We start from the raw sequence: 19,525 nt of genomic DNA, 5'->3' as shown, positions 1-19,525 counted from the left end.
ATGTACATGGTTTATACTTTTTGGATCAAATGGTAAATAAAAAGTAAGAAAGCATTCTTTTTTTTAATGTATGTAACTAACATAGTAAAGGGACTGCTGACAGACCATAAGCTCAAGGTGAAAGCTTCCTCTAAAACAAAAAGCAACTAAAATAAAATCCACAAAAATTAAAATCATAGTGAGTGCACTTTACAAAATAAAACATTTCTCTCAGAAAGTTGATTGAAAAAAAATGTAAGTAGCTTCTGTTTTTACAAACTTTTTAATCACAGGTGCATGACAATAATTGAAAGAATTCTGAGAAATCAGACAAAAGTATTTGGTGGATTTGAATTAATGGGCCAGGCAAGCCTTTTCTCCTTGGCTTCTCTGTCGAATGAATCATAGATGGAGTCTTTGGTTATAGTTTTGGCCGTGGAAGGGATTTCAGAGATGCCAACATAGTTTTTTTTGGCCATCCTTGAACTAGTTGTGATGGTATAGGCATTGCTTCGGTAACACTTCATCGAGGACATGCAGAAAGTCTCCTTCATACCCCTCCTAAAATTGGCATTATAAATTGAATACAGAGTAGGTTTAGAGGCCGAGGAACTAAAGGATATCCACGTGATAGCTGTGAAAACCAGGGAACTTTTCTTAGAGTCTTGCTCATGGGGATGCCACAGCTGGACGACATGAAAAGGCAGCCAGGAGAGCAAAAACAGTAGATTTAAGATGAGGAACATCTTGACAGTTTTCACTTTTGTCCTTGGGACGATGTTCATGGTCCTCCTCACGGTTCGGCCATCCGAGCCTATTCTCCAAATGTACTTGATGACCTTCTGGTAAAATAAGACTATGAGGACAGAGGGAATCACGAAGCTCACCAAGAAATGGATGACAGTATAGGCAGTTCCTTCCCAAGAGGAAGGGGGGAAATAGTTACAATGATGGTCCCAGTTGGAGCCATAGAAAAAGAACACAGGGGTCACAAAGGCCGCATCAAAGATCCATGAGGCTGCAATCATCTTCTTGGCCTTTTCTCTGGATACCTTGAAGCTCAGAGGGTAGACAATGGTGTAGAATCGGTCTATGCAGATGGAGAGGAGAACGTAGATCTGGACGCCGGGGGTGAGATAGTGAAAATACCTCACAGCCTTGCACATGGCGCTGCCCAGTGTCCAGCGGCCAGCGGCGAACTGCAGCAGGACAAAAGGCGTGCTGGCCACACTGACCAGGAGGTCCGCACATGCCAGGGAGACCACAAAGTAGTTGGTGGTGGACTGAGTCCTCCTGCTCCGGTGGATGACCAGGCACACAAGGGAGTTTCCAAAGACAGAAAACAACCACAGGGCCCCAAAGAAAATGCTGGCTGTGGCCACTTCCCCAGGGTGCGGTCCAGGCTGCAGATCTGTCCCATTGCCCATCCAGCCAGGCTCCCCAGACAGTGCCGCCAGGTCCCGGCTCAGCAGAGGGGCAGCCGTCTCCGTGCAGCTGTGGTTTTGCAGGGGCACCAGAAGCGTGGGAACGACCAAAGGCAGCTTGTTGTTATCCATTCTGTGAGCAAAAACCATATTCATTTTTTTCCTCTTAGTTCTGGATAAGAAAAGAAGAATGAGGCCTCCTGTTAAAATGGTGTTACATGGATTGATTCCTAAGGCTAACGATCTTATTTGACGCTTAGATTGGTTGTCATTTGTCAGTGAGTAGGATGTGTGCGTTGGCAGGAAAACATGACTACTCTCCAGAAAAAGCTCTGGCCCCATTTCTCTTTCTCTTTAGGACTGTTTCAGCTGATCCCAGCTCAGGCTCTCCCTGGCCTCCTCCGTCTCTTGACCCTCAGTCAAATGTGGTGGAACTCACAGCAAGCCCCCTCCTATATTGATCCTTGTTCCCTTCACACACTGGGGATCACAGAGGTGTAGAGAGCTCAAATCTGGCCCGTGGTAAGGGTGTTACCCCCAAATGAAGAACTGGAATTCCGGGAAGGATGTGAGAAGTTCCTGAATGTCGGAACACTAAAGTAACAAGGCTGCAAGGGAGAAAAAGCCAGGCAGATGGAAGCACACAGATGTCAGCTATGGAAAGAGTTAACGGGAACCTGTGAATACTGACTAGCTGGCTGCTGAAAAGGACCTTCTCCTTACTTATTGCAGAATTTCCATTACAGAAGCATCATGGAAGCACATGGAGAAACATAACACTTTTATATGAGCCAGAAGTCATTCCTAATTTAATGACGCATACAGCCTATTTTTTTCAAAAGATGATATGCCACCTATCAGACATATTTTGATACTATTCTGTAATTGTTTCATAAAATGACTGAAGAATATACAAGATGTCCCCTAAAAAATGTAATCGGGTTACTAGAACCTTATGGCATTCAGATGAGTAAAAACAACCAACGCTAACTTTACTCAGCCTTTAATTTTTTTTCCTACTAGTCAGCAAGGGAAAAACAAGTTATACTTTTTAATAGGGAAGAAGATTGTATCATTATGGGCCATTCAATTAAAACTGAGGTGACTCTGGGTGCAGTCAGATCATTAAGGTTTAATTTGGTCTGAATCTATTAAGCATTTGAAAGAGAAAACACAGTCACTGAATCTCTAATAACCAGAGTGATCCCACCTGGCCAGTGGCACAAGGGAGGGCACCCAGCAACAGGCTCCAGCAGGGCTTCCCACCCTCTCAGTGTGCTCCTATGACTACACCTCATAAAGAAATGTTTCTGAGCTTTAGAGGTGGGATTAAAGAAGAGTTCTGTATGAGAGAAGAGTTCTCGATGACCCATTTTTCCTTGAAGGATTTTGCCATCAGTTGTGGTAGAGAGAGGGTGTTAATATATACTGTCCTCACCAAGAGCCCACATTCAACAAAAATCTAAAGTTCAAGGCCATGTACTTAAAAGCCAGTTCTGTGTTCCCTACAAGACTTTTATTGGCCATGAGGCAGGCCTACTTAACTTCTCAAAAAGCAATGTAAGTTAATTAGACCCTTTTTTTTTTTTTTGGTTTTTTCTTTTTCTAGGGCTGCACCTGGAGCATAGGGAGGTTCCCAGGCTAGGGGTCTAACAGGAGCTGTAGCCAACGGCCTAAGCCACAGCCACAGCAACACCAGATCCGAGCTGCATCTGAGACCTACACCACAGCCCACGGCAATGCCAGATCCTTAACCCACTGAGTGAGGCCAGGGATCGAACCCGCAACCTCACGGTTCCTAGTCAGATTCATTAACTGCTGAGCCAGGAAGGGAACTCCCTAATTAGACATTTTAATTACTAAACGACCTTTAAGCAACGGCTGGCTGGATGATAGTAAATCATAAGAATAGCACTCATACTTGCTATATAAAAAATTAGGATACACAGTCTGAAAACAGGACCTAAGATTTAAAGTTAGCATTGTCCTAGAAAATCTGGAATGCATGACTGTCATCCTTACAAAATGGAAGTAATCTTTTCACCTTCCTTTGTATAAAACCTACAAAATTCCCTCCCCCCAAAAAAAGATTTAGAGTTTAAAAACAAAAGAGGCAAGTAGTTTTCCCAGACAGAAGTTGTTCTAAACTCTTGGAAGATGCCTATGGCCTAAATAAATAGGAGGCCATGGCGTGGGCACTTTTCCATAGTTCACACACATACTTGGAAACCTGTGAACTTCCTTGTTTCCTTCTTCTTCTCACAGCAAAACTCTGTAGATGAAACTCAAGATTGCCACTACCACCAAAGTGCTGCAGGGCCTTCTTCCATCCTTTCCTCCAGCTGCTTTACACCAATGAGGGTGTCCACCACTTTCTTTGGCCAACTCCCCCCCCCCCACACACACACACAATACACATGTGGAAGCCGAAGACCCCACTGCTCAGAAATGGGACAAGGGAGCCTGAGGATTCCTGCGTCAAAGCATCCCCAATGATGGTATGACTTTTCTGACTGTACCTAAAAGTACTACAGCTGTTTAGCCACTCAGTAAGCAACAGACTGTTAGGTACTAGGGCAATAGAGATAAGTAAGGCCCATTAAAGGGTAAATGTATAACAAGCGTCTGCTTATTATAACTAAATTCTATAATAATTATAATTAAAAGATAAGGGCTAAGCGGTAGAAAAAAAAAATAGGGACCCAATTTTTGGGAGAGGAGGACGGAAAGGAAAAGCCTTCACAAAGGAGGTGAGGTGAGCCCTAAGGACCTGGAGGATGAAGAAGTTAAAAAAACAAAACCAAAAACCAAACATTCCAAGTGAAAGAGATGGCATGTATAATAATTTGAGGGTTACCCTTCTAGGTTGACTTTTTTGGGTCCTTTTCCCCCTTGGAGACAAAGTTTTCTGCAGGCTGTACCCCCCAGATTATACAGTCTCTAAATGCCCTATAATCAAACTGACCTACATTTTCCCTATGGTTAGGAGAGGTTGTTTTCTGATCTGACACAGCACTCGTGGGCTGAAATGTGGTCATACAGCTGAAAGGTGGATCAGAATATTAACGGAGGCCAAAGGGCCATGGATTCCATGTTCATAGAGCACTTTGTTGCTCCTCCCAGTTTGTTTTGCTTTAGGGCCACAGTTTGTGTAGAAACACACTGGACTCTCCCAGGAAACTTTAAATACTTATGCCTGGGTCCAACCCTCAGGGATTCTGATTTAATTGTTCTGTTGTGCAGCCTGGGCATCAGGATACCTCAGAGTTCCCCGGGCAGCCCCAGTGTGCAACCCAGATTAACCATCACTGCTTTAGAACTGCTTCATGTTTCTGTCTTCTCCCATAAACGGTGGGGTCCTGGGAAAAGGGTGTTATTCTTTGTGCATGCTCTACATCTTCCACTGAAGTTCTCTACATTAATGACTATTTATTGACTGTTTACTGAAGTGAATCCATAAAGACAGAAAACTGATACACAGGCCTTCTACTCTAGGTGGCTCTGCTAGGAGAATTAAACGCAGAAAATCACCATGTGTGCTCAAGGAGCTGAAACATTGGTGACCATGGAGACAGGTGAAACTGAAGTCATCCAGGTCCACTCTCATTTAAGGGAGAGTGAAGGTAGTGTAGGTGACCTGACACAGCATCCTGCACCCCCTCCCAGAAAGCATGGTCTGCCATATTGAAACTAAACTCTAGGGACCCAAAGCAAAAGTTCAGAAGGATTTCCCTTACTCCATTAATTTGGAAATAAATCCATCTTCAAGGCAGTGCTTCTGAAATACAAGGGCTGCATAATTGGTAATTACATGTGGGTCATCCACATTCAGTAATTTTAGCAGCGACAGGAAGGGCTTCTTCCCTTCTTTCCTGCTCAGGCTGTCTCTTGCCAACCAGCTCTGAGATTGCCACATGACACATTCCACTGGGTTGAGTTTTGAGGGCCCCTATTAAAATATATATATATATATATTATCCAAGAGAGGAATTATTCATCTACTGGTCTCTAAGAGATGTATTTTAATATAGAGGTGGAGAAAATCGTGGATGGATTGACAAGGGACTAGGGGGACCTCTAGAGTGACAGAAACTTGGGGGGGAATACGTCTATCACTTTATATTGTAATTTTTATTTTGAATGTTGTCTCCCATTAGGCTATGAATTCCTTAAGGATCGGGACTATGTCTTTATATTCCTGGGGTATATAGATACTAATAAAGGTTTACTGAATGAGATAGATGTGTTAATAAAAATTATCCAGTACTTGAAAATAAGGTACAGAGAGCAAAGCCTATCTTTTAAATGTCAGACGAGAACATTGTTAAATAGGCTTCCTCAAGGATTATTTAATTCTCTGGAAGAATACCTCTTGACTGATTTTGCTTTTTACTATATGACTAGAACCCAGACATTATATCTTAACATGCAAATTTCTGTCTAGTAGAAAAAATAACCCCCAAAGTTGTGGACTTACTGCCCTGTAGGACATTAACCAGCTTTGTGTTTGCCTAGAATCTTGTGCTCACATTATTTAAAGAAACAAACAACAACAAAATCCTAAAAATAGCTATGCATTCAAATGCTCTTGGAAGCAACCTTATTATCTCATTGGTTCCTTCAGTGATAAGTTAATAAATCTTTGATGTTATGGTCATTCTATATTTGAATGAAGGTCATGATTTTGACTTTTGTAAAATCATATTTTGTTGGATGGATGAATATATGAATGAGTATAAACTACTGAGAGAACCACAAAGAGAAACAGAAGGGCACAGATGATTAACTTCACAGTTGGCCAGGGGCTCTTCCTGGATAAGCATATCATTGCTAGTTAGCTTTCTTCTAGACTCAAAAAATGCTAACAGGAGTTCCCGTTGTGGCTCAAAGGTTAACGAATCTGACTAGTATCCATAAGGACACAGGTTCAATCCCTGGCCTTGCTCAGTGGGTTAAAGATCCAGTGTTGTTGTGAGCTGTGGTCTAGGTGGCAGATGCAGCTCGGATCCCGCATTGCTGTGGTATGTGCCAGCAGCTATAGCTCCGATTTGATCTCTAGCCTGGGAACCTCCATATGCCATGAGTGCGGCCTTAAAAAGCAGATAAATAAATAAAATGCTAACAACTGATTTCTTTTTTCCTCCTGAAATTATAAAGATTCATAAATAAGTTCATAATATAGGAAGACCATTTTTATTTCTGACATTTGCCTAAAGATTTAATGGCAAATGAGTTTTTATAATATTGAATTTTTATGATTTAGGAAAAAACCCCACAAATGGAAACATTTTCTATAGAATGGGAAGTATCTGCTAGGAGATACGTAGGCAGTTTACTAATAAGCAGTGAGATGATGACAGTAGTTACAACATTAATCCCACCAAGAGTTAATACTTACTCTGCGCTTACTCTGTGTGTCACGTATTTCATAAGCCCTCTGAGGTACGTAATACAATAAATCCTGTTTTACAGATGAAAAAAAACTGAAGTTCTTCCCCAAGATCACATAGTTGGAAAGTGATCACCCAGAATTTCCTCATTCCAAAGCCCATGCTTTTAACCACCACTAGCACTTCAGGTCCAGAGAAGCCACAATGGGCTGAATTCAGAAGATCAAACTGGCTGAACATGGACTTCTCAATCAACATAGGAATATAAAGTTATTCCCCCACAGCCTCTTGCTACCCACAGATACATCTGTTCAATATGCTAGCTCAGAAATATGTGACATGGTGAACATTTGGGGGAAAAAAATCACTCCCACCATATACTGCTAGGCATAGCATCAAAAGTGCAGTAGACATGCTGGTCTGAAACACAGTCTTTCTTCAGACTAAAGAATGTGAGAGTATTGGAAATTCATCATGACAGATGATTAACTGTTATCTTTTAAATGAAGAATGAAAGCACAACTCAAGACTTCAGTTTGAATTGAAGTGCAGAAAAAGTTGGATCCATAGTACTACCCCAAGTAGGAAATTCTCTTTTAAATTTCAATTGCTGTAATTTAGGAAATATCCAGTTATGTCAAGGGTTTCTTGCCCTTTTTAGAGGTTTAAGTTCTTCTGCCAGCATTCAACAGATGTTCTGTGCGACTCGTTCTATATGTAGATGTGTTTTTTTTTTTTTATGTGTTTGTGGGAGAAGGTGAGTACCACGTCTTACTCCTCTGCCATCTTGATCCTTCCCCCTGAAATATGATGGCGGTAGATATTTTCCTTAAACCTTTCACTGTTATGGAAGCTTAATTTGCCTATAAATAAAGTAAGAAATGCCTGGGACAGGGGTGGGCTGGGACTGGCTTGCATGGAGCTCCCCAGAGCCAGCTGTGCTTCTTCCCAACTCCAAGTTCAACGACATCATGTTGGTATCACGAACCAACCATGGTGGGAATAGTCACACCATGAAACTGACAAACACCATAAATAGGTTTTCTCCCTGCAGAGCCAGTTCTTAAAACACATGCTTCCAGAAGGGCAGGGTTTACAGGGCAACCCATCTGGATGTCCTGAATTCACAAATGGCCAAAGAAGCCACATAGGTCTGGAGAAGTTTCCTGAGTTCCCATCCTGCTTTGTGGCTCTGGTGTGGACAGTGAGCTAAGAGCTTTATAGAACTATGTAAGTACCAGGTGGCCACCAGCATAACTGTGGTGGGGGAACAGGAAAACCAGAGAGAAAAGACATGTTCTCATAATGTGCCATTGTCACATTGTCAAACATAGGACACCCAGTTAAATACGAATTTCAGATAAATTAATAGATACTTTTTTAGTATAAGTATGTCCCATGCAATATCCTATGCAATATTTAACTGGTGTCCTGTACTTTCATTAGCTAAATCTGACAGACCTACACCCACAACATAATGTTCTGCTAAAAAACATCTATTTTTCAGCTCACAATATAGGAATACTGCGAAGTGGTTATGTGTGCAGGCTTTGAAGCAGACAGCTGAAGTAAGAGTTCTGCCGCTGTCATGTGCTAAAAGTTGTGTGACCCACAATAACTTATCAACTCTCTTGAGCTCAATGTTCTTATCTGTAAAATGAAGAGAATTAGTTCCTATCTCATTTGATTATTATGAGTATTAAATGAGATAATATATGCATGGAAGTTAAATGAGTTATTACAAGTCAATTTGTATGATATAAGAAAAATACTCAATAAATGTTATTCTACTATAGTTTGAAAAAACACCTAGCTTGATGTCGGGTACATAACAAGAGCTGGAAGAAAAAAAATCAGCATTCATACTACTGTCGAGCCCATAAAAGTCTTCTAAGCCACATGACAGGCAAATTTTAGTAACCACATCACACACTAAAGTGATAATACTAACATTAGTCACATAATTTAGCTTTGTTAAGGGTGAATGACTTTTGTGAAGGGGTCAAGGTATCTAATCATCATTTACAACATTGTTTTAAAGAGAAAAGTCATTGGGGTCCAAATAAATAAACATAACCTTTCTCCAAGTTGGGGATAATTTTTAGTGCCATATTAGCCAGATTAAATCTTTTTCTTATCCTAAATCAAAAGATGCAATATAACTGGATTAACTATGTCTTTCTCAAAACCATATAGAATCCATCCTTCTTAAATTATTTCCTTTAGATAATTCTGAATAATTGCAAAAGAACCTCATACCTCCAGTGAAAATCAAGGTTCTTCTCCACCATCTGAGTTTCCTAGCATCATGACTTATAAGCTTGGAATATTCTCTCATGCACTTTTCCCTTTCCTCCTGTTATATAATGTATATAAATATTCCTCTATAATATTTCCAGGTCTATTCTTTTCAATCTGTTTCCCAACTGGGAATCAAGCAGTTTCCTGAGATCAGACCTGGCACATTTTCTTTTTGTTTGAATACTGGCTATGCTTTCAAGGAGAGCATGATTTTTTTGAATAGGGAAAGATTTTCAAAACAGCCTCTTCTAACATCACAAAATAGCTCATAACAACATTTCTGGGTGAGAAATTCTAGATATCTAGATGTACAGAACTATTCCTATTCTACCACCTTTACCTTTATGTGTTCTTCACATGAATTCTAAAATATCAGAAATAAGCAGAGTCAGAATCCTTGGTGTGATTTCCAGAAACCAGGAAGGCTTCTATCCACCCCCTGCTTCTCTCACCATTAGACCATGATTCCTTTAAAGCCAAAGTCCCATTTTAGTGTATGTACTGCCCAAGTGAGCATCAAAGTCCCATTTAAAATGTAAATGCTTATTAGAGAATAAATATTTTTATATATAATCGGTAGAACAGTGATCTCTGGGACCCCTTCTATCTCTGAGACCTATGATCTTAGTGAAAATGGAAACAGAAGAGACGCCAAAAGCAAACGCCTTAAGGACCATCAGGATATGAGAGAATGAAGATGGAGTGCCACTGTGGAAGGTGAGGTGGAGGGTGAAGGGCTGGAGGTTAAGAAGATAAACCTCCAGGGATGGCCAGCGCTGGAGTAGATTCCCAAAGCAAAGGAATATAACAGAAAGGAGCTGGAGCTTCACCCCACAGAAGGTTTATGTGACCATGAGCTACAATCCTCCCCAGTTCTTTGCAAACCAAGCTGCAGGAGAAAATGTTAGGTCATATTGGCTCCTCTCTGGGGATATGTTATAAAGGACACTATCCAGTATTTCACACCCCAGCTGCCACTTAGGATTCTGTGTAGGAGGGTTTAATAATGCTGAACTTCCCTGTCTCTCTAGTGTTCTTACAAAGTCTATAGTCAGATAAGATGGAAAAGAAAAAGAAAAATCAAGAAACTTCACCTCAAGAAATGACTAATTTGGAGTTCCCATCATGGCTCAGTGGTTAACCAACTCAACTAGTATCCATCAGGACATGGGTTTGATCCCTGGCCTTGCTCAGTGGGTTAAGTATCCGTCATTGTCGTGAGCTGTGGTGTAGGTCGCAGACATGGCTTGGATCTGGCATTGCTGTGGCTGTGGTGTAGGCGGGCAGCTGTAGCTCCAATTCGACCCCTAGCCTGAGAATCTCCATATGCCATGGATATGGCCCTAAAAAGACAAAAAAAAAAAAAAAGACTAATTTGTTATCATGTTATATGCAAAGTTATCCTTAATCACACATTTATCCAGTATTTTTTATCTAGTATGAGCCAGGATTGTGATAACTGCTAGAGATTCAGACAATAACTGGAGTTCTCTTATAGCACAGCAGGTTAAGGATATACCATTGTCACTGCAGCAGCTCAAATCGCTGCTGTGCACAGATTTGATCCCTGGCCCAGGAACTTCCACATGCTGTGGGTGTGGCCAAAAAAAAAGTTAACTAGACAAAGTCTCTGCTTTTATGGAGCTTTCCTCTAGTGGGAGAAACAATATTACACAGATAAACAAAAATTATTAAGAGCTCCCATTGTGGCTCAGTGGTAACAAACCTGAGTAGTATCCATGAGGACAAGGGTTTGATCCCTGGCCTCGCTCAGTGGGTTGGCGATCTGGTGTTGCTGGAAGCTGTGGTGTAGGTCGCAGACGCAGCTCAGATCCCAAGTTGCTATGCTTATGGTATAGGCCAGAAGCTGCAGCTCCGATTTGATCCCTAGTCCAGCAAAAAAAAAAAAAAAGAAGAAAAAGAAAAAAAAATTTTGAAGACAGAGCCAATAAGATTTGCTGAGGTGTGATGGGATTAAGGGATGGGGATGGCTCCTAGGTTTGAGGGTCTGAGATGCAGAAAGAAAAAGTTTAAGGAGCTAGAAATCAACAATTCTATTTTGGATGAGTTCAATTCCTATTAGATATCCAAGGAGAGCGACCCAGTTGGCAGTTGGATATATACATTTGGAGAAACATCCCTTCAGATTCTTTGATTCTTTGTCCATTTTCTTTCTTTCTCTTTCTCTTTCTTTCTTTTCTTTCTTTCTTTCTTTCTTTCTTTTTCTTCCTTCCTTTCCTTTTCCTACTCCCTTTCTTCCTTCCTTTGTCTTTTTAAGGCCACATGTGGAAGTTCGCAAGCTAGGGGTCAAATTGGTGCTACGGCTGCTGGCCTATACCCCAGCCACAGCAACGCTAGATCTGAGCCAGGTCTATGACCTATACCACAGCTCACAGCAACACCAGATCCTTAACCCACTGAGTGAGGCCAGGGATAGAACGCATGTCCTCAGGGATTCTAATTGTGTTCGTTACTGCTGAACCACAATGGGAACTCCCATCTTTGCCCATTTTCAATCATTCATTGTCCCATAAATATATTTTAAGATCATACTACGTGCCAAAACATTCTGTGCTAAAAACTGGATATACAATGGCAAACAAAACTGTGTCCCTACCTGCACAATGATGAGAGTCTAATTAGTTGTGGAGGAGTGGAGAGTAAGAAGCAAGCATAAATAGACAGTAAGCTCTAATGAGTCCTACAAAAGAAAAGAGCAGGCTGTTATAAGAGAGCTTGGCAGGAGGCCCCTCTCTGGGGCTTGGGGGGCAGGGGAAGCCATGGACTCAGCAGCAGCAGGGACAGAGAAGCATAGGGTCATCAATGATAGACTCATTGAGACTCCTGCTGCAGATGATGACAGGATAAGGAAATCTGGTCATCAAAGTGCCTGGATTCCCAAACTCCTTCCAGAGCCTGAACAATGTTGCAGGCTCCTTGAGGCCTGGCGTTAGGACTGCTCTTGTGATAGGTTATTGTCCTTAAGGTGACTTGGAATCCTTTATAGTCAAAAGTCCTCTGGGAACTTCCTTTCACTCTGGCACCCCAGGCTGGTTCCTCTTTTCTCCCTTCAGACTCCTCACCTTGTGCCCATTGGGTCATTTAAGCTGGGAGCAAAGAACGCTTTCTTTCTGCTTAGTGGAGAAAGAAAGGTCTGACTCACTCCCCTGCAGATCACTGCTCTACTGCCATTGCAGCTGGAAGACTCCACAGCCTGGTACAGTCAGGATACACGGCTGACATACTGATGTGCCTGCACTGTGCTCCCTGCTGGGATTTTTGTCCTATATCCTTCTGAGAATGAATCCAGACCCTCAGTGCTGCCTTGTCTTAGAGGATAGCTGCCTCACTGAGCCTGAGACAAACCTGTTGCCTTGGCTTTTGTTTCCTGGAAGCTGGGTTCTCTGAGGGGATTTCTGTAGAGAGGAGGAGGGAGAAACAAGGACCTCTGAACCAGGAATGCAGCTGTGCCCCCTGGAACCATGTAAAGGGTAGTACTGGATGAGCACAAGGGATCTTTGAAGGATGATGAAAATGTTCTGAAATTGATTATGTGATGGTTGCACAACTCTGTAAACATACCAAATGTCACTGAGTAGTACCCTTAAAATGAGTCTGTTACAGTATGTAAATAAAGCAGTTAAAAAAAAAAAAAAAAAGGTAGTCCTGGGACCCTTGCCTCACTTCCTCACTGTGCTACAGGGAAGGGACAGGTGGTGATGGAGGCAGGCAGCTAGGGAGGTGGGTCCAAGGAATAGAGCTCCCCAGCTAGAAGAGAGGACAATGATGGGGGCGGGGTGGAGCTTAAGCAACAGCTCCACCAGCCTTCAAGGACACACACGAGCTCAGACCATAATTACATCTCTGCTATAATCAGAGGGGATCCAAGTCTAGAGGGACCAGCCCATACACTTCACTGTGTGTTAAGAGCCCAAGGACCTAGGAAAAGGAAGAAGACAGTCCCAGAAATGTTTGTCACCGACATTTCCATTATCCTAGTACAACAGAGCGTTGCCACTATTTAAAAGAAATAGCGTGTGTAGAAGGCAGAACAACCCCCCAAAGTGTCCAATTCCTGTAACCTGGTAATATGTTGTGTTATATAGCCAAAGGGGACTCTGCAGATATAACTAAAGCTATAGAACTTAAAATGAAAAGATTATCCTGGATTATCCAGGTGGGCCCAAACTAATAAGCCCTTATAAAGACAGAACTTTCTTGGCTGATGGCAGAGAGATGTGACAGAAGAGAGAAAGAGAGATTCCAAGCATGAGAAGGAATCGGCAGGCTGTGGCTGGCTCAGATGTAGGGCTACAATGCAAGAACCAGGGAGAGGGCTCTGGAAGTTACAGATGGCCCCAAGCTGAGAGCCCTCAAGGAAACGTGATGTTGGGAGTTCCCATCGTGGCTCAGTGGTTAACGAATCCGACTAGGAACCATGAGGTGGCGGGCTCGATCCCTGGCCTTGCTCAGTGGGTTAAGGGTCCGGCGTTGCCCTGAGCTGTGGTGTAGGTTGCAGATGCGGCTCAGATCCTGCGTTGCTATGGCTCTGACGTACGCCGGAAGCTACAGCTCCGATTCGACCCCTTGCCTGGGAATCTCCATATGCCACAGGAGCAGCCCTAGGGAAGGTAAAAAGACAAAAATAAATAAATAAATAGAAAGGTCACTAGAAAAAAATGTTAAAAAAAAAAAGGAAATGTGATGTTGGTCCTACAAGCACAAGGCACTGGATTCTGCCTACCACCGCAACGATCTTGGAAGGGAATCATCCCTGGAGCCTCTAAAAAGGAGCACAGTTGGCCAACACCTGGAATTCAGCCATGTGAGACTAAGCAGAGAAACTGGCCAGACCCATCCAAACTTCTGACCTGCAGAACTGTGATGTCATAAATGGCTGTTCTCTTAAGCCACTAAATTTGTGTTAATTTGTGACAGCAGCAATAGAGACTAATCAACATAGCATTTGTTACATAATTGAATGGGAAAAATAAAACTCATACCAGCCACTCTATCAATTTCCACTACCCCACTGGCATCTAGAACATTAGAAAGCCACAGAAGCTTAAAAAACATAGTACTTTCTACTTTACCTTAAATGCTGGACTGGAGGCTGAGAACCCTTAGTTCTGATTAGAAGCACTGAACAGTAAATCAAGAGACTCAAGCCTTATTTTTATACCAGTTTCCCTAAACCTCCGTTTCCATGTCTACAATATGAATGAGCTGGCCTAGAGGATTTCTAAGGTCATTTTTGCTCCATGAACTAAAACTGATAGGCAGACATTGTGACAAGCAATACGCATTCATTTAAGTCATAAGCCACCCCTTTCACGTGGTGGAGAGCTCATTCTGAGAGATTCTGATGGAAGTAGAGGGAAGCTGTTTGGGGTTGCTGGGGCCCAGCTCTGTGAGCCTTCACTGTCCAAGGTCAGTATTCTGGGTCTCTTAAGGAGAGAAGAATGGTACCTCAGGCCAGCCAAGTCATCCTCAATAACTACCCTGGATGTGCCAACAATCTCTTACTAAAGATTCCTTGCAAGAAGTGGTCTAGTCCTACCCAATATTTGATCATCTATGTGGGGAAAGAATCTGAAAGAGAATAGATATGTGCACATGTATAAATGAACCACTTTGTTGTACAGCAGAAATGATCACAACATTGTAAACCAACTATATCTCAATAAAACTTTAAAAAATAGGGGAAAAAAATAAGTAGTAGTCTGGTCTAAGACGAATTGCCACTTGTCTTGGCTTCCCATCCGATCTAACACCAAACTTCTCAGAGGGGTGAAACACTTGCTAAAACCCGGAACTGTCCTCAACCAATGTTCTGAACCTCTCTCCCAGCACAGAATCTTTCAAATGCTGAAGAAAACAGTTTGGCCACAAAATCGTCACCTCACCAAACTCAATTTCATTTATTACAACAAACATTTTTTTGAATAACTACTGTGTGTTCTTTGAGTTCAAGCAGAGGCAAAGAGTTGTTTGGGAGGTAAAGGTTTGGTTTCATTTCCAATCTCTGATTTCAGTATCAACATCTCTAGTAGTACAACTGAAACAGGAAAGAGGTGGACAGGCAAAGACCAGACTCGTTACACTCAAAGCAAAGAGCTGTACAGCAGACACCATTTATAGCTATTTGAAAAGGTGAAGGATTCATTAAGACCTGAGGATAAGCACTAAACAGAGTTACCCAAAACTTGCATTTTTCAGAAGCATTTACATTCTATCTCACAAAAGTTCACATCAACACTCTGGGTAAATTTTGATCTGCGGCACTTTCAATCAGAGTTTTTCAAGAAAGCAAACTTCAAGTTCATGGAGCAGCAGTTATATTTGAATTTGCATTAACATGTATTTTTTATGGACAAATTATCCAACTATATATGTGGTCAGATGTGATTGAAAATATGGCTGAAGGTACATTTGCATGTTTTAGATGATTAATATATAATTTAGTGCCATATATTTTTAGACATTTTATAAGTTAAAATGCTACTGCTATCATGTCTCAGTGCTTGTTATTTTAATCCTCTCTGCATATCAGCAATGACTGACCCAAATCACCTATGCCAGTAACTTTCAAATTTTTCCTCAGAAGCAGATGTGACAAATGTGTTCATACACATGACACACCCCTACAGACACACCCAGAATGGTGTGCAATTTGAGGAGCTCAGCCTATAATCTTCAACCTAAGAAATCATGTTGAAAAGACAGTAATTATGTACATATCCTTACATTTATTTTAGTTAATTTTTTAAAAAATGAATCACTGGCTAACTTTGGTACTTTATTAGCAAGAAATTATTTGCAACAGACATCCTTTGTTTGACACTTTGGTTGATAAGCACTGCCCTGCTTTCCATAAGTGTACACCTGAGGTCTGAATTAAAGGCTAAGGGTACCTGACACATAGAACCAGGGAAAAGGTAGTAAGAGAGAGAAACATGGCTATTCTCCACACCAGGCAATTGTGGGATATGACAAACCTATTATTAGACTTTTATTACTATTAATTCTATTACTAGACAAACCTATTATTAGACTTGTAAAGTCTACTAATGAACATTTCTCTGGAAATAACGAATTTCCTACCCATGCTCTTTAAAGCCAATGATGTCCCAGGAAGGGTTCATAGCTTGCATTCAAATTCAGAGGTGTACCTTCTTCTTTAGATGTAGAAGAAAATAACTCTTAAGCACAATTTATTATTATTATTATTATTATTATTATTTTAGAGCCACATTTTCAGCATATGGAGCTTCCTAGGCTAGAGGTGGAATCGGAGCTACAGCTGCCAGCCTATACCATAGCTACAGCAATGTGGGATCCGAGGTGCATCTGCAAACTACACCACAGCTCACGGCAATACTGGATCCTTAACCCACTAAGCAAGGCCAGGGACTGAACCTGCATTTTCACAGATACTAGTCAGATTCATTACTGCTGAGCCACAACGGGAACTCCTTAAGCACGATTTAAATATGAAGAAGCGGAGTTCCGGTCGTGGCGCAGTGGTTAACGAATCCGACTAGGAACCATGAGGTTGCGGGTTCGATCCCTGCCCTTGCTCAGTGGGTTAAGGATCCGGCGTTGCCGTGAGCTGTGGTGTAGGTTGCAGACGCGGCTCGGATCCCGAGTTGCTGTGGCTCTGGCGTAGGCCGGTGGCTACAGCTCCGATTCAACCCCTGGCCTGGGAACCTCCATATGTCGCGGGAGCGGCCCAAGAAATAGCAACAACAACAACAAAAAAAAAAAAAAAAAAGACAAAAATAAATAAATAAATAAATATGAAGAAGCTACATGTATTATCTCAACCATAATAGGTGGTTGAGAGCACAAGCTCTTAGAGCAGTGGTTCAGAGGTCATTTTGTCTCCCATGGGATATCTGGCAAAACTGGGAGACAATCTTGGTTGTCACACCTAGGGGAGGAAAGTGTTAACATCTAGAAGGTAGAAGGCAGGGATGCTGCTAAACATTCAGAAATTAAGGGGATAGCCTCCCAGCCCCAACAGAGAATTATCTGATCCAAGATACGAATAATGTTGAGGTTGAGGACCCTGCTCTCAAGCCAACCTGCCTGGGTTTTAAATCACTTATTACATGAATAAGTGATTTAACATCTTTGTGCTTATTGGGTGTCTTTACCAGTAAATTAGGATAATAATGGTACCCACCTTATTGATTCCTCATGAGAATAAAATAAATGACACAAGAAAATGAACAATGTCTGGAACAAAGCAAATGCTTAACAAATGTTTACCTTTGTTACCATTACATACACTGAAAAAGACAAAGAAATACACCAAAATTTTAATGTAAGTTGTTTCTAGGTGGCTAGATGACTGATTTTTATTTTCATTACACTTTTATACATCTTTGTATTTTCTAAATTTTTAGAACCATATTTGTATTAATCTAATATCATTTATATTAACCTAATACCATTTATATATTTTTTTGGGGAGGCACAACTGCGGCATATAGATGTTTCCAGGCTAGGGGTCGAATTGGACCTGCAGCTGCTGGCCTACATCACAGCCACAGCAACACTGGATCTGAGCTGCATCTGTGACCTACACCGCAGTTCATGGCAAAGCCAGATCCTTAACCCACTGAGGGAGGCCAAGGATGGAACCCACATCCTCATGGATACTAGTTGGGTTCTTAACCTGTTAAGCCACAATGGGAACTCCAAAAAACATATTTTTTAAAAGACTGTGGAGTAAAGAACTTTACTTCTTATGTAGTTGAAAGAGCACAAAATCAGAAAGATGTGGATTCGGATCCTGGCTTTATTTGCTATGTGTGACTTCAGGCAGATTAGTTATTCTGTACTTCCATTTCCTGATCAGAAATTAGGGCTAATAATGCACAATGGAGTGCCTTGGAAAGTATGCTGAATGAAAGGCTCCAGGAGATGACTGCTTTCAAAGTTTGGCCCAGGAAAAATGACTCTACAAACATGGTAATACATTCATGATGGTAACTCCCTTTTTGCTTTTTAAACTGTCTTTGCCTTGGTTCGTAGAGGAGAAATTGCCTCCACACACTGGTCCTTCTCTCCATTCCTTCCACCTCCTTACATGTATATCCTAGGAAAGGATCTGATAATGAATTTGGCAGGCAGGGCTACAAGCAGCCGGAAGTCACTGTGAGTGAAAGGCAGGACCCAGGCATCACCTGTGCTCACTGTATCCTCTTCTTATTTCCTCTTTCATTCCTAGTCTCCAAGCTGAAAGCATTCTTGGAAAGGCCTCTCCCCCAGGGCACCCTCTCCACTTTCTCTCTGTTCCACCTTCTCCTGTTCAGCTCGTTGAGAAGACTGCCCACTTTCAGATTTAAGAGGAATGAGTAGGAAGTCCAGCAAGCCTTCCAGAGCTAAGCCTCTTGTGTGGCAGTAGCCCTGCTCACCTGAGAAGGCCAGCAAGTGTGTAGGGGGCAGGGCTGTTCTTTTCCACAACTCACTCAGCATGTCACACTGGAGCTCAGGAGGATGAGTGGATAGGACTGAAAGGCCCTCATCTTATCCACAAACCCCACTCTTCTGCTCCTTAATACATAATCAGATGGAAAAAGAACAGGTTATGTTTGTGATATTATCAAGATGGGGATTGTTTTAAGCCTAGTTAGCCTGCTAAACTTAAATCCAAATTCTAGGAGTTCCTATCGTGGCTCAGTGGTTAATGAATCCGACTAGGAACCATGAGGTTGCGGGTTTGATCCCTGGCCTCGCTCAGTGGGTTAAGGATCCGGCGTTGCCGTGAGCTGTGGTGTAGGTTGCAGACGCACCTCAGATCCCACGTTGCTGTGGCTGTGGGTACAGGATGGCAGCTGTACCTCTGATTCCACCTCTGGACTTGGAACCTCCATATGCCGTGGGACCTGCCCTAGAAAAGGCAAAATGACCAAAAAAAAAAAAAAAAAAAATTCAAATTCTACACAACCTTTCAAGATGCCCTGAGACAACTGAGCACTCAGTCCTAACTGCCACTGGCTAGAAAGGCCTGGCTCAACCCACTCTGACTCAGAAATCACGTGGTGGTCCACAGAGGAGTCCTGTAGTACTGTGGGCCCCTGGTGCAGTGTTCTAGGGACTGGGAGGCACAGCTAATTAGGAGAGGACTGCCTGGGGCGGGAAAGGACCTTCTTAAGACATTCACTCTCAACCCCAGGTGAACTATTTCAATGTTGGGAGACGGTGCCAGGCAAACCATCAGAGGAAAATGAAACTGCTGGCAGTATTTCCATCTAGATGTAAATAAAAATAAAATGTCAGGGGTATTGGTAATCCCCAGGAAAGAATGTATAGATCCTTCTTGAACTTTAGTTTGGCACTGCTCCAGGAACAGTCTGACTAGCATATATAAATTTCAGGCATAATTTTTTTTTTCTTTTTAGGGCCGCATGTGTGGCATAT

At 42.0% G+C, this 19,525-nt stretch overlaps 1 protein-coding gene across 3 annotated transcripts in view; it reads right to left on the bottom strand.

Annotated features, from left to right (window-relative positions):
* Positions 1 to 255: 255 nt before the first annotated feature.
* Positions 256 to 19,525, bottom strand: part of GPR19 (G protein-coupled receptor 19) — a 39,311-nt gene continuing 20,041 nt past the window's right edge. The window contains exons 1-2 of one of the 3 annotated variants that reach the window (XM_047787515.1): positions 10,821 to 10,846; positions 256 to 1,575 (exon numbers count right to left, since the gene is read on the bottom strand). In XM_047787515.1, coding sequence (XP_047643471.1) covers positions 306 to 1,559 — 1,254 coding nt within the window. In that variant the 5' untranslated portion in view covers positions 1,560 to 1,575; positions 10,821 to 10,846 and the 3' untranslated portion in view covers positions 256 to 305. Of the gene's footprint in view, positions 1,576 to 10,820; positions 10,847 to 10,950; positions 10,982 to 19,525 lie in introns of those variants that run through there. The other 2 variants (XM_047787514.1, XR_007135871.1) reach the window with 2 other exon arrangements.

The sequence above is a fragment of the Phacochoerus africanus genome, chromosome 7, assembly GCF_016906955.1.
Source record: "Phacochoerus africanus isolate WHEZ1 chromosome 7, ROS_Pafr_v1, whole genome shotgun sequence".
Lineage (NCBI taxonomy): Eukaryota > Metazoa > Chordata > Mammalia > Artiodactyla > Suidae > Phacochoerus > Phacochoerus africanus.
The sequence above is the reverse complement of the archived record's forward strand: the minus strand, read 5'-3'. Positions and strand labels throughout refer to the sequence as shown.